This window comes from Sceloporus occidentalis, unplaced genomic scaffold (assembly GCF_023333645.1).
Source record: "Sceloporus occidentalis isolate IW3139 unplaced genomic scaffold, rSceOcc1.0.p SCAF_11, whole genome shotgun sequence".
NCBI classification, from domain to species: Eukaryota; Metazoa; Chordata; class Lepidosauria; order Squamata; family Phrynosomatidae; genus Sceloporus; species Sceloporus occidentalis.
In genome coordinates, this window is record NW_028316991.1 from 23,872,531 (window position 1) to 23,897,211 (window position 24,681).

The following is a 24,681-nucleotide window of genomic DNA, read 5'->3' on the forward strand; positions in this document are numbered from 1 at the left end:
AAACGGGCGACTAGACGGGGGCCGGATGGGGCCGATTTGCTGGCGGGTTTTAACTAATGCTACAGTGTGGCCCTTTGTTGCCCTCTAGCGTTTGAATGTTGTAATAACGGGTAGCATTAAAATTCAATAATACAGCCTTGTAATTTAACGATGATCCCACAACTCTGCAAAACTAGCATTTTCCAGCCCAGAAATATTCTTTCTCATCCATTACAATGAAATGATTAACAATGGGGCAAAAGGAGCACTTGCCACCGGGCCCCTGGTGTAAGCCCCCTGTGCGGCTCACCTTTCTGTAACATTGAAATATTTTCCTGCATCGCACCGCAGGGCCAGGGATGTGGGGGCCACTCGGTGCACGACCCCCTCTACCGGGGTCACCGTGCACTTTAAAGCATATGATAGCTGAGGGGCCCCTTTAAATTTTTGTGTGGCCCCCTGTTACAAATACACGGAGGGGGCAGAAAGGGCTTTTTGCTGGAAAGACAATCCAGGAGCTGGGGGGGCGACTTACCTTCCCTCCTTTGAGCTGCACCTGCGCCCCGAAGCCGAGCAGAGTCTGCACCACGTGCGGCTTGCAGTTCTCGGCGGCTATGTGCAGCGCTGTGTAGTTATCCTTGGTCCGCGCATCCACGTGAGATCCCTTCTGCAACAGAGCCTTTACGACGGCTGCGTGTCCCCTCTTTGCCGCCGCGTGGAGGCACACGGCACCTGACTTGGACCGCGAAACAAACCATCAATTATGCTTTTAAACTTAAAAGTTAGATCAGCGAACACAACGTGCCATTGGAACACAGGAGTGATGGGAGTGATAAAGGGCCGCTGGAACACAGGAGTGATGGAAGTGATAAAGGACCGTTGGAACACAGGAGTGATGGGAGTGATAAAGGGCCATTGGAACAGAGGAGTGATGGGAGTGATAAAGGTCCATTGGAACACAGGAGTGATGGGAGTGATAAAAAGCCATTGGAGCACAGGAGTGATGGGAGTGATAAAGGGCCATTAGAACACAGGAGTGATGGGAGTGATAAAGGGCCATTGGAACCCAGGAGTGATGGGAGTGATAAATGGCCACTGGAACACAGGAGTGATGGGAGTGATAAATGGCCACTGGAACACAGGAGTGATAAACAGCCATTGGAACACAGGAGTGATGGGAGTGATAAAGGGCCATTGGAACACAGGAGTAATGGGAGTGATAAAGGGCCGTTGGAACACAGGAGTGATGGGAGTGATAAAGGGCCGTTGGAACACAGGAGTGATGGGAGTGATAAAGGGCCATTGGAACACAGGAGTGATGGGAGTGATAAAGGTCCATTGGAACACAGGAGTGATGGGAGTGATAAAAGGCCATTGGAGCACAGGAGTGATGGGAGCGATAAAGGCCCATTGGAACACAGGAGTGATGGGCGTGATAAAGGGCCATTAGAACACAGTAGTGATGGGAGTGATAAAGGGCCATTGGAACACAGGAGTGATGGGAGTGATAAAGGGCCATTGGAACACAGGAGTGATGGGAGTGATAAAAGGCCATTGGAGCACAGGAGTGATGGGAGCGATAAATGGCCATTGGAACCCAGGAGTGATGGGAGTGATAAATGGCCACTGGAACACAGGAGTGATGGGAGTGATAAATGGCCACTGGAACACAGGAGTGATGGGAGTGATAAACAGCCATTGGAACACAGGAGTGATGGGAGTGATAAAGGGCCATTGGAACACAGGAGTAATGGGAGTGATAAAGGGCCGTTGGAACACAGGAGTGATGGGAGTGATAAAGGGCCATTGGAACACAGGAGTGATGGGAGTGATAAAGGAGTGATGGGAGTGATAAAGGGCCATAAGAAGCTCATATGAAGTTACCTTATTAGGCATATGCAGCAGAACCCCCTTCTTCAAAAATGCCAGCGCAGTTTCTGGATGCCCGCACTGTGAAGCGATGTGCATGAGGGTACTGCCATCCTGTATGGGATATTATAAAACACACAATGATAATGTTAGAAGAAGAGGCCAGAATCTAACACTAGAGGGTCGGAGGCTTAGATGGACTGTAAGGAAGCTTTACTTTGCTGAGAGGATGGTAGATAAGTGGAACAGCCCCCAGCAGAAGTGGTCCTACTTACTTTAGTCCGAGCTAAAACGTTGGACTTAAACTTTTCAGTGAGAATTTCCACCAAACCGGTGTGTCCTCTTTCTGCGGCAATGTGCAGCGGGGACCGGTCCATCTGCAATGGGTGACAATACCCGCGTGTTAACATCATTCACAGGTCTGAGGGGATATATCCATTCATTTTAGGTTAGTTTTAGGTTTTTAGGTTAATTTCCCCACCTCCCACACCTGGCCCCTCCCACTCCTATAAAGAGCAGGAGGAGTACCGCTGTGATGGAGCGGCCTGGCGGGAATCATCCCAGTTTTCGGCGCTCACCTTGTCTGCTATGTTGGGGTTGGCTTTGCATTGATGTAAGAACTTCAGCATGGTCTCGTCTCCTTCCCAGGCCACGACGTGTAACGCGGTCTGACCTTCACCCTAATAATCGGATAAAACATGCGGCAATCAGTCATTTTTTGCCCCCATCATTGCCCCGGTATTTTTATGGACACCCCCCTACGCAGCGCGTCTTCTTCCAGAACGTTAACGTTGGTGGATAATGCGAAGCTTTGACCCATCCCTCCTACGTGTCTGGTTTTTTAGTTCATGTAAATTATTGGGGTTGCATAAATAAAAGAGTTATTCTGTTTTGTATATGCAGAAGCCGCCATCTTGCAGCCCTGTCACAGGGTATAAACCACTCTGTCGCCCTGAGATATCTGTGATAATAGCGTTACGGAGGGACCTGCGTGGCTGGAAACAATCTCTAGCACTAGAGGCTCATGCGCTGTGCGCTAAAACAATCCGGGGAGAGAACAGGAAGTGGCTTACAACTTCCTGTTTGGGATGACGGGAGGATTCCGATGCTATCTGCACTGAAGGATCATGGGAAATTGAGGGGAAATTTGCATACCTTTGATGGATTTTGCTGTTTAAAAAATATAAATCCCAAATATCTTAAAAAACAACTTTAAATAAAGTTTGAAAAGTTTTGAATAAGCTTATTATACGACAGATACTCACATTCTGACAGTCGACCGAGGCTCCGTGTTCCACTAAGGCCTTGGCCACTTCTAGGTCTCTCTTTCTACAACACGCATGGAGTGCCGTGTCGCCATGTTTCTGTTAACAAACACGCATCATTGTTACATATTATAAGTTGTGTCACATCGCCCTAACCTATAGGGTCATATCGTTCAGAAAAGATGTCTGGTTTCCTATATAATTAGTATATAGTTTAATATATATATTTATATCACACATATTATATACAGACGGGGATCACTCTGTATTTAACATACTTTATTGTTGGCTCGGAGCTGGACGTCCGTCTGCACTGACAGAAGTTCCTTGCAGACACCGAGGTTACCCGATTCCACCGCTAGAAACAGGGGGATGCAGCCGTCCTACAACACAGATAAATATATTACAAAAGAACATTTGTTTTAATTTTTTTTAATATAAATGTGATACTTCAGCTGTAATTGATCAGAAGAATTAATAGATATTGTTATATATTTAGTTATATTATGATGTAATAGATATTGCTATGGCAACTAGCTGTCGGGTGTTAGTTATTTTTAAAATATCCTTAAAGTTTCAAAACTTGGAATGTTTCTTCTGATTGGACCGTTCCATCGGCTGCTCCAGCAATGAGACTTTTTCAAAAACTTTGCACCAGAATCACCTTTTATACCCCAAAAATTCCAAAACTTAGTTGGTTAAAATAATTCCAGTAAAGGGAAACCTTTTTTTTTAATGAAACAATTGAATAAACATAGTGGTATGTTTTGCTCTCAAGAGCAATACCAAAATATAATATTTTTAATGTAAAATGTGTTAAATGTGTGGGTTTTTAGTTTTTACTTTTCTTTTTTTGCTGATTTTTTTATTGTTATCTCTCCAGCACAGAATAATAACGCTTTTATTGTCCTTAAATTGATCTGATGCTGTGAAATATGTTTTTCGATAGTCCCGATAAACCAGGCATTATTTTGGACATTAATGTGGTTGTCAGGACTGTCCTGGATAATTCAAGACTTTTGGCAACTATGCTCCTATAGCAAGCTGTGGCTGGGCTTCCTGGCCAAAGCTCGCTAACCCAAAGTCTTCTGGCCAGTGGCTCATACGGAAACGCAGTACACGGGGAGGCCACGCCACAGACGTTACATGCTTCTGCTACTCATTCCTTTATCGCATTACCTTGTCCAGGGTGAGTCGCGCCTCTTTGTGAGATGCTTTCAACAGGGTTTGGATCACACCGATGGCCCCACTTGGGCGAAGGGCCGCAAAATGGACAGGTAGCTGGTCCTTGGCCTATGGGACAAACAATATATAAACCTAACTTTGGCTGATTAAATTAATGATCGTTTTGAGATTTGATAGCTTTTATATTCTGCAACTTCAGATGAAGGTCTTAGACAGTGAGGGTATTAAACATGCACGGGGTAGGTATACGGCCCCTCAATCTAAGACGAGACCAACGACTGATTAAGGTTTGAGTCTTTACAGCAGGAGAAACGGAAGACTAGACGGGGGCCGAATGGGGCTTATTGGTCCATCAAATTCTATGTGTAGATTCTTATAGCAGTTTAGGAACACATCCACCACTAGATGGCGGCGTCTCAATCCCAATGCAGGGTCATAGAGAGCGTTCTCCAGTGGAGAGACTTTCCCTGATATTTGTTCTTTCCAGCTTGAGCCCTTAAATTTCACAATTTAAATGTTATTTTGGATTATGAAAATGACAGCAACATTCTCCTTTGTGTGTCCTAATGAAAATACATGATATGCCTACTCTATCGCTTATGGCTCAGAAGGCCAGGGCTGCTTTAATCATTCTTATTGTGCCACGTACCCCACCAGGGACATTCGGATCTGCCTTCTTGTTCAGCAGGAGGCGGATAATCTCTTCTTTAGAATAAGCCGCTGCCACGTGTAGAGCCGTACGATTGTCCTGAAGCGAAAAAATAATATCTAATGAACAGGGAATAGAAGATAATGGCTAACGAGGTGATCTTAATTAGACATTTCTTGGTCTAGGCAAAATACTTGGTCCGGCTTACATCGACTTCTGTTTAATAGGACAAACGCTTTATTTTCTTAACGGTCTGTAGAGCAATTTTCGTTGATGGTCAACAAATGTTACAGATTTAACGAATATACATGGATAGGCAGGAAGGACATGTACTCGTACAGGTTAGAGAGGAGAGAGCTGGTTGAAGAATCTGACCAAATGTGATCAAAGACGAAGCAGGAACTTTCCATTGGCTTCCATGCAAATGTTGCACAGTTAAGCCCTCTGCGCAAAATAGCTTTTTGTAAGTACAACTTTTTTTTCTGAAAACAAACAAATTTAAGATAAAAAGTATGTTTTTTTTTTAACGTTTCCATGGATATTTGGAGCTAGGATGGTTAAGTTGCATTGCAGGGATCTTCTCAGAGCAGGCCACCTGGAGGTCTCCTTCTTTTGTGGGAGTAACTTTGTGAGGGGCGGGGCTAGTCACCCATAGGGGTGGGGCTAGCCTCAAACAATATTGAATGTATGGAAAATAGGAAAAAAGTGGGCGTGGTTAAACACAGCTTCTCCACCCTGGAGAAAGAGAAAAGGGAGCTGGAGACCCTGAGAAGCAGCTCTTAACCCGGAGACCCCGGGCCAAACCCGGAGAGTTTCAAGGTACGGGTGTACTAAAAGATTGTGCGTGTCTGTGGTTTGGGGTGTAACGTACCTCTGTATTTTTACTATTTAGCAAAAAATGTAAAACTGTATTACTTTAGATTTTTTTTTAGCTACAGTGACAGCTCTGTACATCGAGAACTTGTGACTAGCGCCTGTTAATGATTTCGTACCATCTGTAGTCACTTTCTGCTGGAGACAGATAGTTAGTTCATTGATTTCCCAATTCCTCAGGTTGCCAGGTGGTATCCATCGATAACAAACTTTGGCGACCAGAAGGCATGTGCTGCTGCAATGACCTCAACCGCAATCATTAACCGTGGAGGTGTCAGAGGACACGTCTTCCCATATACATGAAGAATAATCAATATACCGTCTGTTAGATCAGCCTCACACAACTCTGTTCGATTCCCCTGTTCTCAACTCCTGTAAGAATGTTTTTTCATTTACTGAGAGGGTGGTGGGTAAGTGGAACAGCCTCCCAGCAGAAGTGGTAGAGGGTAATACAGTGAGGGATACACATACGGCTCCTGAATCTAAGACGAGACCAACGACTGATTTGAGTCTTTACAGCAGGAGGAACGGGCGTACTAAATACCTCTCTTGTAAAGTAGCGTCTGCGGCTATAACCTTTCACTATTGTGAGTTAATAAAAATGTTTTTTCGGTGTTTAGGCGGTGGCTTTTAGTGTCTTATTGCCTCCCCACGGAAGAACAGTAGAAGGTCACCTCGGAAGAAGAGTCTCTAAGAGCAAGAACTCATTTGGAAGGTCATCACCAAGTGCGAGGGGGTTTAATGTGCTCCCTATTCACGTGAATTCCGATCGCGTTGCTATGAGAAAAACGTTGGCTCTGATCGGAAAACCTCCCGCGGTCAACGAAAAATCCAATAACTGCCCGTCGGCCACAAAACCACCCGATAAAAAAAACAACAAAACAAACAAGGAAAAAAACAAAAAACTTTTAAACGAAAATTTCAATAAATAAAATTCCATCCATTATTGTGCGGCTCAGTAACCATTTCTCAAGAAAGTAGATAAAGCCCAGAAATAGGCAAAGGGGATGTAAGTATGGAATACACATCGGGCATGTTTACTGTAAAAAGTATTAATTCATGATTAGTAAATAAATTAAACATAAATAATAAAAAATAAACAATAAAATAGTGCTACGGAATCCGCTGCGGCTCTGTTCATTAATAAAATAAGTTCTGGATTCTGAGAAGGTCCCTCCTCGCCAAAGCGATTCCAGAATTATATGGAATATGGACTCTGATTGAGTTGTACGGTGTCTATATTAGAAACATAGAACCTGCCCGCAGATCGGCCCCATTCGGCCCCCGTCTAGTCTGCCGGTTTCTCCTGTTGTAAAGACCCAAACCTTAATCAATCGTTGGTCTCGCCTATCCCATGCATGTTTAAGTTTCCTCCCTGGATTACCCTCTACCACCTCTGCTGGGAAGCCGTTCCACTTATCAGCCACACAAATTTTATTTATATCGTTTCAGCAGGTTCTCCAGCACCATCTGTTTGGGGGGGGGGGGGAATTTTCTTTGAAAGAATTCCCTATTTTTTCTCTTTTAGGTGTTCTTTATTATTGCATTAGGTGGACCCTGGGCTAGCAGTAATGGTGAACGGGGTTTATAGGTCTAGAACTTTGTGTTCTCGAGTATAGAAACCTCCTGGGTTCCAGGTCTTTGCGTGAGTTACTGATGGGGGGGGGTATTATTTACTTACCTTTGTTCTCTCGTTAAGATTTACGCCCAACTCGAGGAATCGTTCAACAATGGAAAGCCGGTTTTCTTTAACTGCGATCATAAAAGGTGTGAGGCCAGATTCCTGGGGGGAAATCAGAACAATTTCAGCAATCTACTAAATTCACCTTAATAATAATGATAATAATAATAATGATAATAATAATAATAGATAATTCTGTGTATCTGGTGCCGTGTTACATACATACATACCGTGTTCGCTGGGGCTGTTTTATATTAATAGGGTCCGGCTCAACTCCAAATGCTCCTTAAAGGGGCTCTATTATTGGAAGAGTCTCTTTCCCACAGGGACTGTCTTTCAATACCTTGGCTGACCCCATCATATCTCCCAAGTGCCCCTCATACCCTCCCAAGTGCCCCTGTCATACCTTCCCAAGTGCCCCTCATACCCTCCCAAGTGCCTCTGTTATACCTTCATAAGTACCCCTGTCATACCCTCCCAAGTGCCCCTGTCATACCTCCCAAGTGCCCCTATCATACCCTCCCAACTGCCCCTGTCATACCCCCCAAGTGCCCCTGTCATACCCCCCCCCAAGTGCAGGCACACAAAAACACATAATGCATGTATACTTAATACTAATGTTTTATTGGATCATCACGGGCATCTATTATCTGCCCAACCATTCCCTGACTGGCCATCTGGCCCATCCGGTAAATGCCCCGTGGACACGTGCCCAATGCTGCCTCCTCCGTACCATTATTGGGATTCACGTGACGGATCCTATTCCTAACTGGCCTTAAAGCGCCGTACCTGCGCCAAAATCCACACAACAATTTATATAATGGCAACAGACGTTTACCCCGGGGGTTCCATTAAAGATGACCCGGTATGTTCTTTGGATGTAAGTGTCACTATTTTATGATAAAATGTAGCCATTGAGCTTCTTTGGGTTCTTTGTGAAGGCGAGCCTGGTAGGTTCATACCGAGCATGCGGAAGCAGAAATAAGACTAAAGTGAGAAAAAAAGACTATTATTTCCACCTCTCGCCCTAATGCTCCGTCTCTGAAATAAATTACTAGAATCCAGGAGACTTGGACACCGTCCAGAACGTTGCATTCTTCTCTCCAGCTCCGTTAACAATGAGCCAGTGGTCGGCTTTCCTCTCTGCCGATCTCCTTTCAGACGTCTCCTCCTCGCACAATGGCCGTCTGTTCAGCTCGGTCATTATCCTCGGGGAACGTCTGCGGTCCGCGTGAGACATTTCCAGGCAGTGTTCCTGCGCAATGTTTTTATTGGAGCGGTTACTTGACAGCAAAACAGTCGGTAGATACGGAGATCGGCCCTCGGCCCTCGGCGAGGACAGGTTCATAGGAATAAGCGTATGTGTTGAGTGACGTGGGCAATGTAATCCGATTCCCCGTGCGGGAAACAATTATTCCGGCACGCTTGCCAAGTTTTAGAAGTTTTTTTGTTTTCTGGTGGAACACCTGCTGATTGTTCTGAATTGTGTGGTATGACAATGCGACACCTCGCGTGTTACGTGGCCGGTGGAGCGATATGATGTCACGCAGCCATGATTCGCGGCATTCTCATACCTTGGAACTGTCTGAGTTGGACCCAGAGTCTCCGGGTGAAGCCCTGCGTTCCTGAGTCTCCAGGGTCAGTTTCTGACGGCATGGGGTGTGGTGTTTGGTCACACCCCGCCCACTTACCCTCTAGTGAAGGCTATCTGTTGCTAACTCCACCTCCATGCATGGATTGCCCTGCCCCTTTGAAGCCACTTCTCCAGGAGAGAGAGCTCCAGGTTGCCTACCCTAGGAAGCTCACAGGTATATCCATTGTGCCTACAAAACACCTGTGCAGTCTGGTCAGAAGCCACAGGAGGTCCATCTAGTGAGACCTGACCGAGGGCAGGGCCCCCAAGAACCACTCTGCAACTGGAGTCCTCGCTGGGGAGCCCTCCCTGGGATATGATGTCCAGGGAAGGTATAAATGGGCCAGTTGAGAAGATTAGAGATCTTCCTTGTAACTGGCCCATGGAGCCAATGTCTTTTGATCAAACTAAGGATAATGGGGGGGGGGCCCAGTGGCCATAGTGGTTCAGGAGAATATACAAAAATGGCCATAGTGGTCTAGGAGAAGACACAAAGTCAAAACAATGCAGAGTCACATTCCCATCCAAAGAAGAGACCTCTGAGTTCCCAAAAACGTATGTGATGTACTACTGTTGACTGAATAAGGTATCACCTTCAACTGAAGACTCCAATGGCGACAAAAAAACATTTTTTTATAGAAATTTAGTAGCAACGGCTTCAAATTCTGGTCCAAAAAGGTCCAAAGAGAACCCACAGAATGCACAGAGCTCAGCAATAGACAAAGTTAATGAGAAATGTCATCTTTTGTGTAACCGAATAAAGAGATATGAATAAAAACCTGTATCGGTCCTAGAACTTTGGGAAATTATTGAGGAACTGGGAAAATCTTTCCCGCCATCAGCGAAACTCTGCTTTATTCTTATGGTTATTTTTATCGTTTATATAAAGCGCCAACGTATTCAGCAGCGCAGCGGCAGACCCAACGTTAGCCGTTACAAGTCTGGAAGCTCTGGAATCCAAGGATTAGTCCATAAGCATGGAAGGTTCCCGTTAGACATCCCCTCTCCGAGGCGTTCCCCGAGCCGGCTGCCGGTAACTATGTCACGCGCCAGCAGATATGTTCCGCCGAACACGGCTCCTGCCCAATACATAGCTGGGGGGGAGGGGCAAATGCGTGTGTGGGGGGGTTAATGGTACTTAAACATACCAAAATCAGTACAGTACATGAGACCCACCACCAGAGGGGCAGCTGGCAAGGGGCGCGTGTCACCCACCCGTCAACAATACCCCTGCATCTACTTCTGCTTCCAGGCAGCCTTGAACCAAAAAACACCACTGGACATGATTAACCCTTTATCATACATCAAACACCTGGAAGATATGTTATTAGACAGGATAATGGATCATAGAGGCTGTCTGTAGGGAAGATGAGCGATATATAACGTGTGGGACACACTAAGTACGTAGAGGAGTATATTGTAAATGATAAATGCCCCGAAGTATGTTACAAAGTATTTCCCAATTGAAAGGGTGGTGGATAAGTGGAACAGCCTTCCAGCAGAAGTGCTGGGGGTTAATACGGTAAAGGAATTTAAACATGCATGGGATGGGCATTCGTCTATCCTGAATATAAGACAAGTGACAAAAAAGACCCCTCAGCAGACAGAAACATCAGAAGACGCGATGGGTTTTATCTGTCTACAGATTCTAAGGCGATGGCTTAGCGTTCGGGCACTAAGTTAAATCATTCTTAAGGCCAGGAAAAGCCCAGAAGTGCGTTCATTATTTTCACACATTTTCCAAATAATTCCATGAGTCCGGGGCTGTCAACAAGATGCATAAAATCTGCCGGCAGATCGGCCCCATTCGGCCCCCGTCTAGTCGCCCGTTTCTCCTGCTGTAAAGACTCAAACCTTAATCAGTCGTTGGTCTCGTCTTAGATTCAGGAGCCGTATGTCTATCCCACGCATGCTTAATACCCTCACTGTATTACCCTGTAACACTACTGCTGGGAGGCTGCTCCACTTATCTATCACTCATGTGTCCCATCTGCAGCTTTTTAATGATTCAAACGTACACAACACACTCACCGAAACATTAGTACAACTGAAACATATTATCAATATAACATAACAACAACAAATCTTCCGTATTACCCACTTGGTCGTTTTCCGAGGAGCCAAGGTCCCCTTTATCGATGCCTTTGAGCGTTTGCTCCAGCGTTATCCACTCCCCTCTGCTGGCCAGCTGCAAGATTTTGCTGCCGGAATCCAAAATGTTACCGGAGGCTTTTTCCGAATCAGACATTTTTTTTAGAAATTCTATATTTTAGCTCTAAGTATTCTATCTATAATCCTCTCGATAAAACGCTTGCATATTTAGAGTGTATTGTTGTCTACCGTCTACGGTGGCTTCTCTGATGGCTTTGCTCCTGCTAATTGATGTCGGTTAGGACTCCCTTCTTGGTAGGAGGTAGGAATAGTTTTCTTTTTTTCCTCCCCACTATTTACACAGACTCCCAATCGCAAGGACTCCTATTAAGCCTGGCTCAATTAAACGTCCCAGACTCCTCCTGTGTATCTCCGTTTCCTTGGTACCAGCTTTTTCTAATGGGGGGGGTGGCTTTTCTTCCAGTTGAAGGGATTTTAAAACAATCTTAAACAATAAAATACATTATTTTAAAAAATGCAATTATAGGGAAATAGCCCCCCGATAACCCAAAAGAAAAAATTATTTAAAACTTATATTTTTAATCGTATTACCATTTAATTTAAAAAAAAAAAATAAGTGTTAACTACATTGTGTTCTTCATTTGAAATTTTAGGTTGTAAATAGTTTCTTGGATCATTTTGTCAAAGGTGCGAGAAAAAAGAATTAAAAAAAAAGAAAAAACAAAGAAAAGCAATTAGAATTGGGACAGAGAGAAAGAATTATAGACTGAAACAACACAAAAAAGTACTAAAGCAATAGAAATACGGTATATATTTTTACAAATAAAATATAAATTGTTGCTGATTTATGTCAGATTTTTATTGATTGGGATTTAAAAAAAAGAAAAAATTAAAAAATATTACATTTTCAGTAAATTGGTTTGATTGCGTTTGGTTTTTGGGGGGATTTTCAGTTGTACATCAAATTGATTCCTGTCCATTGTATTAATAAAATAATGTAGAATTATATCCCAGGTCAGACATGGAGAGTTGCCTTGGTATTATCATAAAGGGGCAACTTGGCCCTTGTATGAAAACTCAGTGCTTAGATGTTTCCTCTCAGACAGCTCACCTCTTCAATGTTTAGTGAATAAACTCCTAAACCAGGGTAGAGGGTCATAAACATATTACAGATGTTACAGGAGGAGTAAGGGGACCTAAATCTATCTTTATCTATAAGGGGAACCTAAATCTATCTTTATCTATAAGGGGACCTAAATCTATCTTTATCTATAAGGGAACCTAAATCTACCTATAAGGGGAACCTAAATCTATCTTTATCTGTAAGGGGACCTAAATCTATCTTTATCTATAAGGGAACCTAAATCTATCTATAAGGGGAACCTAAATCTATCTTTATCTGTAAGGGGACCTAAATCTATCTTTATCTATAAGGGGGACCTAAATCTATCTTTATCTGTAAGGGGGACCTAAATCTATCTTTATCTGTAAGGGAACCTAAAACTATCTATAAGGGGAACCTAAATCTATCTATCTATAAGAGGACCTAAATCTATTTTTATCTATAAGGGGAACCTAAATATTAGATTATTCACCGTGGAAGATTAAGTCCGGAATGTCACTTTCTACTCCAATATTTTGCAAGGCAGAGAGCGCCACCTAGTGCATTTCTCAGGTTTTTCACTTTTTCTTTACCTGTTGCAGCGTTGAAACTGATAGAAACATAGAATATTATGGCCGACACCATCTGCCCATTTTTCCTGATTTCTGACATTTTGGGATGCGGACGAAGAAAGAAGAGAGAAGAAAGAAGACGAACAAGAAGATGCAAGACACGGAAGTGGTCGGCAGAGAAGGTAGGGAGCTGTTGAAGTTAGGATGAAAATTTTTAACTTTTTGATTAGTTTTTTTTGTTCGTTTCCTGAGGGCTCTGGCCTTGTTATCGGAGATTCGTACAAATTTCGGTAAATTTGCACCTCTTTATTTAATTGCGTGTAAAATACAGGGAATTTATTTCAAAAGAGGAGAAATGTTAGAGCAAGAGGCTCAGGTGGAATGTAAGGAAGTTTTAAGTGGAACAGCCTCCCAGCAGACATGGTAGAGGTTAATACACTGAGGGGATTTAAACACGCATGGGATGTATGATGGGCCGAATGTGTCTGATCTCCCGGCAAATTCTGCCGTTTGCTTCAAAGGCATTGACCGGCGATTGATTTCCAGGAATTATCTGATTATAAACCGAGCCGAAATGATATAAATATCTTATTGAGAACATTTGTACAATCCCTACGGGGAATTCACACAGAAGGTTAAGGTTCTACCAGCACGGCAAAGAACTTAACATTCCTTCTTCCCGTCCTGCAGATTATCGCGTCGGCGAAGAAGGAAGGAGAGAAACGCGGGTTTGTTACAGTCATAGAAAACCATTTTAAGGCTTCTGGGAATCATCTGAGCGCCAGGCAGGACGTTTACAGGAGAACCGCCAGCGTCAAAGCTTTATTTATTAAATCTGCCCCCGACTTTTTTTTCGCCCCAAGGTATAAGGCATAGCTCCCAACTGTCCTTTTTTTAAGGCAGTCCTCATTTTTGTGCACGTTCCTGCCGTCCCACTCGTGTCATCGGCCCAGGGAGCCGCAAAATCAATGGAGGTCTGTGCTTTTGTGGCATCGACCTTCATGGCGCCACCGATTCGGCCTCCAAATGACGCTGAGAGCCACAAGGTAGCCCCTTCTATAAGCATTCCTGGGAACTCTCTGGCTTTTGTCCGGAGACTCCGGGTGAAGAGCCGTTTCTCCAGGTCACCGCCTCTCCCAGTTCCAAAAAAAGGGAGAGTTGACTTAATGGGGTGGAATACTCATGCTGATCTTTAGAACAGGGAGTTAAGATGTCTGCTCCCGTAGGAAGGGGATTATTCCCCTTATATCTCTGAGTGCCTCCTTTACCACCCCGTGCGTACCCATTGCTACAGAGTTTAGAAGCCTTTGTTACTCTCATACTCAGCAAATATTCTGAGCTCCTAGGATAGAGGAGCGCAGGAGTTTGGAGGCCCAAATAGGGACTGGCCAAGCTGAACAGGGAGACTTGGTCGGTATGCGGTTGGGTTTGCTTTTAGGAAGTGGCTTAATTCTATATTTGCATCCAAAGCAAAAGGGACCGCAATGTGGGGTTCAGCGAACAGACCCCCTGAAGCAGTGGGGTTTCCTATCCCAGCTGTATGACATTTGCCCAATTTCTGCTTTTATTAAATTAAAACGCTTTGGTCCTTGGACTAAAAAAAACCAAAAACCATCGCATCATCAAATATTTACAGTTCGGTATCTTAAATAACTGCTTCTGAATATTTTTCCTCCATTGATGGCTCCGCGTTCCATTTAAATCTGGATTATATAACAAAAAAAATCCCAGCACAAAGCGGACGTCATTCAGTTTGTTGCGTTCCACGAGGGACAAAAAAAAACAAACAAAAAAAACCCAACACATAATAAACCAGCGATTTGGGTCAGAAAGTCCAGAAACACTAAACAAATAACAATGTACAAAAACATTTCACTTTTTTATAACAGCTACACGTGATCTCCAATGGGGGGGGATGGGATATCCGTTTATAACGCTGTCAGAAGTATAGTCATAAAAATCCATTTATTTCTTAAAATTCTATTCTTATATAAATAAAGGGCCAGGCAGACATTGCCAGGGATTTCTTAAAGAACCCCCTATATGCAGGTTACATACAAATATATATTTCTTTAACAAAATAATACATGGGGAATGCCTGAGTACCAAACATTCTTTTATTTTAATTCATTTAAAATTAAATGATTTATTATAGGGACGGGTGGGTATTCTCCGAACACTAATTTCCATATAACTGGGCCATAAGTACTCATAGGACCAATGATAAAAAGGTTAATGGGGGGGGGGGGGGGACACACCCAAAACTCTCCATTTGCAATTTATATGCTCATTTTTGTATAAAAGGCAAGTTGTAGGGAACATGTATACATTATGTTCATACGTGTGTCACAATTTCTATAAAACATTTTTTTTGTGTTTACAATCTGAATTTTTTTTTTTTTTTTTGTGTTACATTTTTGGTTGCAAAAAAAACACGACATTTTCTTTGCAAGACAGTTTTAAGTCTTCATTAGGAATGTCTTCATAGTAAATACCCCCCCCCTTACCCCTCCATGCTGCCCCTTAGACCAGGGGCTCTAAACTACCGCATAAATTGTTTTATATCCCAGCAGAACACCGCAATACCTTTAACAGCCTTTCTTGTACTTTTTGTTGTTGTTGTTAATTTTACATGTTAGGGGCAAAAAGACTAGTTAAAAAAAATCCTTGGTTTCCTGGAAAAACCAGGACATGTTTTCAAATACCACCAGAAATTTGCATTTTAACACTAAAACTGAAAATTAAACTACCGAGAGGCACCTGTGAGAAATCTGTGCAGAGACACCTTGGAGAGAGAGAGAAAAAAAAAATTAACACAACCCAGAGCTTCATGAAAATGCATTATATTCTAGACAACACACATTATATATATATATATTATATATATAATATATATAAAAATAAAAAAAAAATAAAAAAAAAAAGCCGTTTTGCACAAGAAGAAAAACTGTACAAAAAACCCAAACTTATTTGTGAGTTGCTTTTTTTCAGTGCTAAAAAGTATTACATTTCAGCATGAAAGTTAAGATTCTTATAGATTATACATTTGTCATAATTCTGCAGACAGAGGACAGTGGCATCGCCCTCCGCGGAGCGGTAGATTCAACCTGTACAGTAAGGTCTGACGCTAGCTGGTGTTGGCTGAGCAACATGGGAGTTGAAGTACACGATCAGCTAGAAGGTAGGTGTCCTCCCACCCTCAAGCTTAAGCAGGTAATAGATATGGATAGTGAGAAAAGAAAAAAAAAAAAAAAAAAAGAAAAAACACATTCTTCAAAACCGATTTAATTTTCTTTTCACCATTCAAGAAACGACTTCTTAAACCAGAGAAGTGTTTTGTTAAAAATCTTGTAGTGTTTTTTTTTTTTTTTTAAATCTGTACCATTAAACCTTTCTATCCCCAGGGCGGGTGTGTAAAAAGCAAAGATACAAAATCCTGATTAAGATAATTTTTTTTGCAATTTTTATATATTTACATACACATATATTTACACATTTTATTTTAATTATTTTTTTAAAGAATTTTAAGTCCGGGCACAAATTAAAAAAAAACGTGCATGTGGAACTAGAGGCCGGCAGGGAAGGAGCCGAGATAAAAAAAAAACAAAAAAATAAAAATAAAAGTAACATTTTTTTGTCACATAACCGATACTTTTTCTTTTTTTTTTTTTTTCGCCCACAAAACATTTTGACACCCATAATTTCAGACATTTTTTTTTTTTCTTCTGGCTACACTTCCTGTAGGCCCAAAATGCAAAAGCAGCAAATTGAACAAGAGAAAAATATACAATAAAATACAAAAACATCTTTAGAGCGAAAAGTTAAAAACATTTCAACCATATTATATATCCTCATAGATTTAGAAGAAGAAAAAAAAAAATATATATATATATATTCTGTACCGGACTGTCTAACCGGAATTTTACATCACATTTTTTTAAATTTTTTTTTAATTACAGAATATAAAATTTTGTTCATCAGGTCTGGCTCATTGGCAAACACACACACACAGAAAAAAAACAAACTGTTGTGTGTACAAAAAAAAAAAAGTGTGACATCACTGCTCTGGTAACATTACATCACAAGGTTAAACTGTAACTTTACAGAAGTAAACAAAAGCATCCTAGACTAGAACTTACAATCTTTTTACTTGGTTTTAAATTTTTTTTTGCCGTTATCAGTACAAAATGAAAACAATCGATAGTCCGTATCGTGAAACAGCCCGCTGACGTCATAGTTTGTGTAGGGCGAGCGCGCGCCTTGGCAGATATTCCATCTTTACATGATGCAGCATTTATTTTTATGGTTATGGGGGTCCTTAAATCGTAGCCTCTGCTTCGGCCGGTATTTTTCCAAGTACGTCAGCTGCTTACTGTTGATGGCGCCTCTGCGTTTCCTGCAAACGAACAAAAGCCCCGTTAGCCACGTTCCGGTTTTATTTTATTTATTTATTTTTAGTAGACAATCGCAGTTCACTCTGTTTTCTCTACGGGCCGGCCGAGGACAGGCTTAACGCTGCGATGGAAGCAACGAGATGACGCCGCAGACGTGGCAGCGCATTCCGCGGCTAGTACGGCATGAGAACTTTGCGGGATTTCCTGGACCCTTCGCAAAACTCACAAGGGCTTTAAAAGATAAAACAGACACCACAAGGCGCGCGGTGCGGACCGCGAGGGGGAGGGAAAAGCCACCCGAGAAAGGAGGTTAGAACGCGGGCGCATTACCGACATGCATGGGGATTTTTTATTTTCTTCCAGAAATCAGTTTCTGGGAAAGGTTTTTCCTTCGTACAAAACAAGGAACAATTCAAACCAACATATTAAAACATATTTTACAATATAAAAAAATTATTTTACATTTTTGGTTGGAGGGTAATTTATTTTTTTTCTTGTTTTTATTTTTTCCTTTTTGATTTTTTGTTAATTTCTTTGTATTTATCAGATACATACTGGTGGTCTTCAAAGTCTATTGCAGTCTTACTTTTCATGACTGTGATTTCAATTTCCATTTATTTTTTTTACATTTTGTTCCCCCCCGTTAGAGGAATTATCCATTGTTTCCCCCTCTTCAATCTCCAATCTCCTTTCCTGATGGTGTTAGAGACCCCATTCAAATTAATATGGGGGGGGGATAATGAAGCTATAATTTTAAATCTCCCAGTTTAATGCATTAGTTTTGTTTTTTTTTAATTTTGAAACGTCAGGGCGCTAGAACACCCCCCGACGCAGTGAAGCTGGAGTTTGGACGGCACTTACTGTCTGATGAACTGGATGGCATCTTCATACTTCATTCCGCTTTCAATCAAAGCGAGCGCAACCAGAACAGGAGCCCTAAACAAAAAAAACACAAAGCTGTCAACGTATTGGCACAAAACGGCAAGTTTCATTACAAATACAAAGCCATACCTGCCAACTGTCCCATTTTCCATGGGACAGGCACCGTCCAGCCAAGCGGTCTTGCTTTTAGGGGCAGAGGGGCTCATGCTCTGGTTGGGGAGACGCGGCTGTCACGGCACCGACCTCCGCTGCGGTTCCTGTATGGCCATCTTGCGGTGCTCTAAAGTTGAGCGCCACAAGGTGACTGTCCAGGTAAGGTTGGTGAATAGTCCTGGTTTTTCCAGCCCTGCCGTCTCAACCTTGGTTTGGACACCTGAAAAATTGTGGGGGGGGCTCAATACTGCCCCCTTATTTATGAACTTCTGCCATAACATAAGGCAGACACGGCAATCGCTTTATCTTGTGGCTTAATTTGATGACATAGCAGCTCTCAGAGTAACGCAATGAGCTTCTACGGCGGCAGAGACATGGAAACTGCTGTGCGGAATTCTGACCCACGTACCGAAAACATTCGCATTGCTTGCGGTTAACCATTAAGAAATATTTTTTTGAAAAATGAACCTCAGTCTCCGATATACCTTCCTAATCCGGCCACGCAGTGAACCGCTACACAGCAGCCGGGGTCTTCGCAGAACCTCGCTTTCAGTAAATTCAGCCAATCTTCCACAATTTTGTTGGGGGGTGGAGCGCCGTCATCAAACGGCCAGTCCTTGGAAAACACAAAAAGGAGTAACATGAGACAACGCTATCAATAAAATTAAATGTATGCAGAAGCGGCGGCATTCTGTGACTTACACAGGTTTATTTATTTTTATTTTATTTTTTTACAAAAATATATATTTTTTTAAACACAAAAGAAAAAAAATATATATTTTGTGCCCCATTACATACCTATGTATAAATTTGGAGCATTACAAACGGAGTTGACAGCATGGGGAGGGGCATTCGAGAAAAAAAAAAAAATATATATATATATAAAAAAAAATAATAATAAAAAATAAAAAAATTGCTTTGCTTTCTTGGTAGAAGCAAAATGTTTCATTTAGTGCGCTACATAGAGCACTAGTACTGAAATGGTTAAATAATCACATCACAGATAAGCCATCGCCCCCCCCCCCAATACTGCCTTTTTATCCATGTTCCAACTACAGAGGTTTTTATTGGAGGGATAAATATAGAACAAATATCAAAGCCTCTTTTAGGGTCAGCTATTTATAGTGTAATGTAAACACAGAACAGGCAGAGAAGGTCAGATCATTTAGCGCTTAAAACCCCTTTTAAACACGGCTCGCTAGGAGACGGCATTTCACAATCAGGTGTTAAAAGATATTTTACTAGAATTTGCGGTTTAAATGAAAATAACAAAAGTTAAACCATCGCTATTCTAAGCAAAGCGGACGGGTCGCGATTCCGCAATAGAATAAGAAACATTTACGGTTTATATTTTCTTTATCCCCCAGGTCGCCTCAACAGAAAAAAAAAAAAGTTTGCAGGAAGCATACTTAAGTACACTTCCTGCATACGCTCTATGAGTCTCGTGGAGGTTGCTATAGGCAGCAACGGCCAATCATGTGTACGCTGTTTGGCTAGCATGCATGCGATTGGCTGCTGCGACACCCATTGACGTCAGGGGAAAAAAATCGGCTTCTATGCCTTCGGCGGGAGTGATACAGAGGGTCGGCAGGAAATATACTTAAGTATGCTTCCTGTTTATCTTTGTTGCTTTTAGTAGAGACGGCCTAGAGGAGCAAAAGAAAGGGGCTGATGAAAGAGCTAATGAAAAAACCTAAGTAGATTCTACTATTTGTCCTGAGTTTAGAAATACCCAATGTATTAATAAGTACCGGTAGCGTTTTGTGATTTCAAAACCAATTTTTCCCCAAATCTGGTCATTCTTCTCCCATGTGCTATTTTGGGTATCTTTAAAGCCGGCCAATGCAATTTACCCCATCAAACCTTATATTTTTGAAAAACTAGACGCCTCAAGGTATTTCAAATGCTGGTATTTTAACCCTTTCCATGCACTAATTCTACCACCAGCTTGCTGAGAACAACAAAAAAAAGGGGGGGGGGGGCAAAAATTTAAGTTAAATCTATTTTTTTTAATATAAAAAGAACATTTTGTTTTATATTTCTATGATTTTAAAAGAAGGCCCCGCTTCTGGTGAACAAAATGTATAATTTGTGCGGGTTCATCAAATACAGAAAAGGGGGGATCGTGTTTTAACAAACATACGGTAAAGACAACAAAAAAAATATATTTCGGTCCTTTGGTTATAGAAAACCTGTGGCACTAAAGGGGTTAAAGAGATCAATAAGCCTAACTAACAGGACAAGACCGGGGGGAAAAAACCCCACTCACCATAACCGTGATGCCATCTTTTTCCAGAGGGGTCTTATCGTACGTAATTTCGCAGACTCTCACCACGGTCGTAGCACCATATTTCTTCAGATCCTGCATGGGACGGCAGACATTAAAAACGGTCAGAGGACAGCGCAGGACAAGCAGCGGCGCTACCTTCTACCCCGTCATCCATCTGCGTATAATACCTTCTACCCCGTCACCCATACAGAACGCAGACCAAGAGATATTTATCATTAAAATAATCAATTTAATGGCAAAAAGGGGTACCTTAAGTAAAAATAGCAGCTTTTAATAATTAGGCAAATAAAATCCTGTAAACTGTAACCACAGAACATCTTCCAAACTCCATTTATAAAACCCTTTTAAAGAAGGAGATTATAATATATATATATATATATATATATATATATAGCATTGCGTGTATTTAATACATTACAGCGACGCAGCCACCGGAGACATCTGGTTCTACGGTTGGTCCTCACAAGAACCATGACTCTCCAGCAAAGATGTTCTGAACGCAGCCACCCATATTGTATTTACTATGATAAACACCATTATTGGGTATTTTAAGCAAAATCAATAAATATTTACACTTAAGTTGGTTTCAAGTAACAGTTTTGGGAAAAGAAACCGAGGAAGGAGTTTCTCGATCTGCGAAAACGTTAAACGTTTAGCCTTAAAAATATTTAATCCATAAAAAGCATTTTTACCCTAGCATATTTAAAAAAAAATAAAGTGCCCCATAACAGGTCCAAAGAGTTTAACCCTTCCTTTACTTTTAAATAAGTTTTTTAATACATGTATAATATGCAAAATATTACTCTATTGTAATAACGCTACTGGAATAAAACGTAATCCGTAACAGGACAATTATAATCAGGACTTTTAGTCCCTAGTATAAAATATATATATATATATTAATATTTAACATTTTATATTGAGTTTTAAACAGAAAAATATATATACAACTAATAAATATTGAAGCTAGTATATCTTGGCTCCCTAGTATAAGGCTTTTTCCCCACGCAGTGGGACCACCGTTAGACCCCTGGCCGTATTTATCAGCGTAAAATCTGCAGCGATTCTAATAAGTTCTAAAATTGGAGCAATCGCTATGGAAACCAATCAACTGTTTCTGTTGATCGGACACAGAGTCGCTCCAACGTCCCTTTGCTAAATATCACTCCTGACCTTCCAGATCATAAAAACAACCCGTCTGCCAGCTCGCTACGGATGACTCGGACTCTAATTGTACAACCCAAGGCCGATGTATTTCTAGTATTCCGACAATTTTCAAGCAATAAAGCCAATAAAAAGTAGACATCAGAATTTAGATGACCTTCACCCTATAATTATTGCGGGGGGGGGGGGTGTTACGGCTATGCGGTTGGTGGCAGCCCTGATTCTTGCCTATGTCCCATTGCCTCGCAGTAATAGGGGCAGCGAGCCCCCCGGCAGCAGATACGGAGCACAAATGTAATTTGAGTTGCTACAAAATATCTAAATGTCTTAAATCAGAAAAGAAAAAAAAAAGAAAAAAATACGAATTTGCATAAAAAGTCCTTCAAGCGCTGAAAACGAACACTCCGGGGCTTCTGTGCAGCGATTCCGAGAGCCAACTGTGGCTACGCATGACCTCATATAGCATATCTGCCCTCGGTGTAAATATTAAAATCACACAGCAAGTTCCTAATAAATAAGGGGAAGAAAATAAAGCTTTTTTTTCTCTGCGATTCTAGAATATCGGTAAAGATGTTTAAAGGATTCGGAAACGGGCTGACTAGATGGGGCCGAATAGGGCCAAATTCTAGGTTATTTTGTTACCAGAAAACCGAATGTTCGTTACTCTTGTAGAATCTCAGAACTACTGATATTTAGAAGACCAGGGCAGGGGGTATTTTTGACCCTGTAGAACATAGGTGTTAAATTCTAAGCCTAGTCAGACGTCTTGATTTCTGCTTTCACTGCTTGAACACAGGTGAGTTTTGAGTGAACTGTACGCGCTAAAGAATGGGTAAAACTCTAGAATTCCTGGATTGGGTGGAGAGAGAGCTTCAGGACAAGAAACAGATCACAGTTACTTTTACATAGATAGCTTTCAATAGTTACAACTGTATCAATCATTTTTCATTGTCAGGAAAATCAAACCATATAGCACAAAACTCCAGTCCAGACAGCCCAGGAATTCTATGTATCCTTTCTTGAAGTGCGAGCGTGTGTAGGTGTCCATAAGCGCGCGAGCGTGTGTGTGTGTAGGTGTGCGTAAAGTGTGCGTGCGAGCGTGTGTGTGTAGGTGTGCGTAAAGTGTGCGTGCGAGCGTAGGTGTGCGAGCGAGCGTGTGTGTGTAGGTGTGCGTAAGTGCGAGCGTGTGTGAGCGAGCGTGTGTGTGTGTAGGTGTGCATAAGTGTGCGAGCGTGTGTGTAGGTGTGCGTAAGCGTGCATGCGAGCAAGCGTGTGTAGGCGTGCATGCGAGTGAGCGTGTGTGTGTAGGTGTGCGTAAGTATGCGAGCGAGCGTGTGTGTAGGTGTCCGTAAGTGTGCGTGCGAGCGAGCGTGTGTGTAGGTGTGCGTGCGAGCGTGTGTGTGTAGGTGTGCGTAAGTATGCGAGCGAGCGTGTGTGTAGGTGTCCGTAAGTGTGCGTGCGAGCGAGTGCGTGTGTAGGTGTGCGTGCGAGCGTGTAGGTGTGCGTGCGAGCGTGTGTGTGTAGGTGTGCGTAAGTATGCGAGCGAGCGTGTGTGTAGGTGTCCGTAAGTGTGCGTGCGAGCGAGCGTGTGTGTAGGTGTGCGTAAGTGTGCGTGCGAGCGAGCGTGTGTAGGTGTGCGTAAGTATGCGTGCGAGCGAGCGTGTGTAGGTGTGCGTAAGTATGCGAGCGAGCGTGTGTAGGTGTGCGTAAGTGTGCGTGCGAGCGAGCGTGTGTAGGTGTGCGTAAGTGTGCACGCGTCTTTAGAGGATCAACATTCATAACATAAGATGAGTCACATGAAGCTTTGGAGTCCTCAGGAGGTTCCAAACTTCTTTGGACAACCAACAGATTCCACGAATAGAATCCCGAGTTACGGAGAAGGGGTCAAGCTTTCCGGCACCGGAGATACGTCCAACAAGACTCAAACACTCATAACATCAACGCTATCATTCGCTAGGTAACCGGAAGAAGATATTTTGGCCAAAACGTGACGTTCCGTGAAAGACTTCTGGAAACTTTAGGAAAACACCTGAAAACTTTAGAACACATGCTTTGTTTCCTTGAGGCCACCCGAGGCCATCTCAAACAATCATCTTTGACCGTAGTGAGCCCGATAGTCTGGAGCTCATGTTCTACGCATCATCATGTCTCGTTGGCTGTCCACCAGCGATTTAGGTCTTACCTCGATAAACGTGTTGAGGGTGGCATTGGTAGGATTATGAGTAATCAGGAACCTCATGTTCTTGTAGCAAACCTCCACTGGAGCCGGACGATTAATACGAGCCATGGCGATACAGCAGATACAGAAAAAAGGTGAATCCAAACAAAAAAAAACCCCAAACCTTATACAAAATTCAAAAACAAATATTTTGCAAAACCAAAAAATGCTGTACAGTATTTTTTTCTCTCTTGACACAAAGTAAAAAGCAGCAAAAAATTTAAATCCACCACATGCGTGCGAGGCCACCAGAATTTCTCAGTTTTCTCTGATGAAAAAAATAGAAAAAAAAAAAAATAAAAAAAAAAATTTCGTGCAGCAGAAAAATAATTACATGTCCAGAAGTTTTATTGGAAAAAAAAATAAAATTATATATATATTTGATAAATATATTTAGATAAATCCAGGTAGTGCGGATGCAAATTGTATTAACCCTTTTGTCTCAATCACGTTACCCCATCGGGATATATTATGTATTTTCCACCGAGGGCTGAGTGAGGGCTCGAGGCAGAAAGTGGCAGGCACGGGGGGCTGCGTGTGTCGGGGACCTCCGAGCGAAGGGTTCTAATGGTGGCTTCCACGTGCCGAGAAGTTGGCGCGGGGCGTTGGACAGCGTTTGTCTGTCATGCGCAGGCGGGGTGCTGGGCGTGGCAGTACTCA

The 24,681-nt window shown here is 42.3% G+C and overlaps 2 protein-coding genes across 5 annotated transcripts in view; both read right to left on the reverse strand.

Moving 5' to 3' along the window:
• The window catches only part of LOC149305714 (uncharacterized), a 37,885-nt gene extending 26,503 nt beyond the window's left edge, over positions 1-11,382 (reverse strand). Inside the window, exons 1-9 of the mRNA XM_089477304.1 lie at positions 11,232-11,382; positions 4,948-5,066; positions 4,293-4,406; positions 3,392-3,496; positions 3,114-3,212; positions 2,427-2,528; positions 2,124-2,225; positions 1,864-1,962; positions 515-715 (exon numbers count right to left, since the gene is read on the reverse strand). Coding sequence (XP_089333430.1) covers positions 515-715; positions 1,864-1,962; positions 2,124-2,225; positions 2,427-2,528; positions 3,114-3,212; positions 3,392-3,496; positions 4,293-4,406; positions 4,948-5,066; positions 11,232-11,382 — 1,092 coding nt within the window. The remainder of the gene's footprint in view (positions 1-514; positions 716-1,863; positions 1,963-2,123; positions 2,226-2,426; positions 2,529-3,113; positions 3,213-3,391; positions 3,497-4,292; positions 4,407-4,947; positions 5,067-11,231) is intronic.
• Positions 11,383-17,198: 5,816 nt separating this feature from the next.
• Positions 17,199-24,090, reverse strand: LOC149305715 (protein tyrosine phosphatase type IVA 3). Of its 4 annotated transcripts, none has more exons than XM_089477370.1 (5): positions 24,058-24,090; positions 20,619-20,711; positions 18,835-18,965; positions 18,176-18,250; positions 17,199-17,316 (listed from the first exon to the last, which is right to left on the reverse strand). In XM_089477370.1, the coding sequence occupies exons 1-5, from the start codon at positions 24,088-24,090 to the stop codon at positions 17,199-17,201; spliced, it is 450 nt and encodes a 149-aa protein (XP_089333496.1). The 4 variants fall into 4 exon arrangements, with proteins under 4 accessions (XP_089333496.1, XP_089333494.1, XP_089333498.1 ...); XM_089477368.1 differs by having other exon boundaries at positions 23,986-24,090; XM_089477372.1 differs by lacking the exon at positions 18,176-18,250.
• Between the last annotated feature and the right edge of the window lie 591 nt (positions 24,091-24,681).

Bases quoted from the DNA above. Each gene is read 5' to 3' on its own strand.
- LOC149305715 (XM_089477368.1), bottom strand. From the start codon at position 24,090: ATGGCTCGTATTAATCGTCCGGCTCCAGTGGAGGTTTGCTACAAGAAC. The intron at 20,712-23,985 runs GTAAGACCTAAA...CGTCCCATGCAG, and splicing joins CCCTCAACACGTTTATCGAG to GATCTGAAGAAATATGGTGC. The intron at 17,317-18,175 runs GTAAGTGCCGTC...GTTCGTTTGCAG, and splicing joins GCCATCCAGTTCATCAGACA to GAAACGCAGAGGCGCCATCA.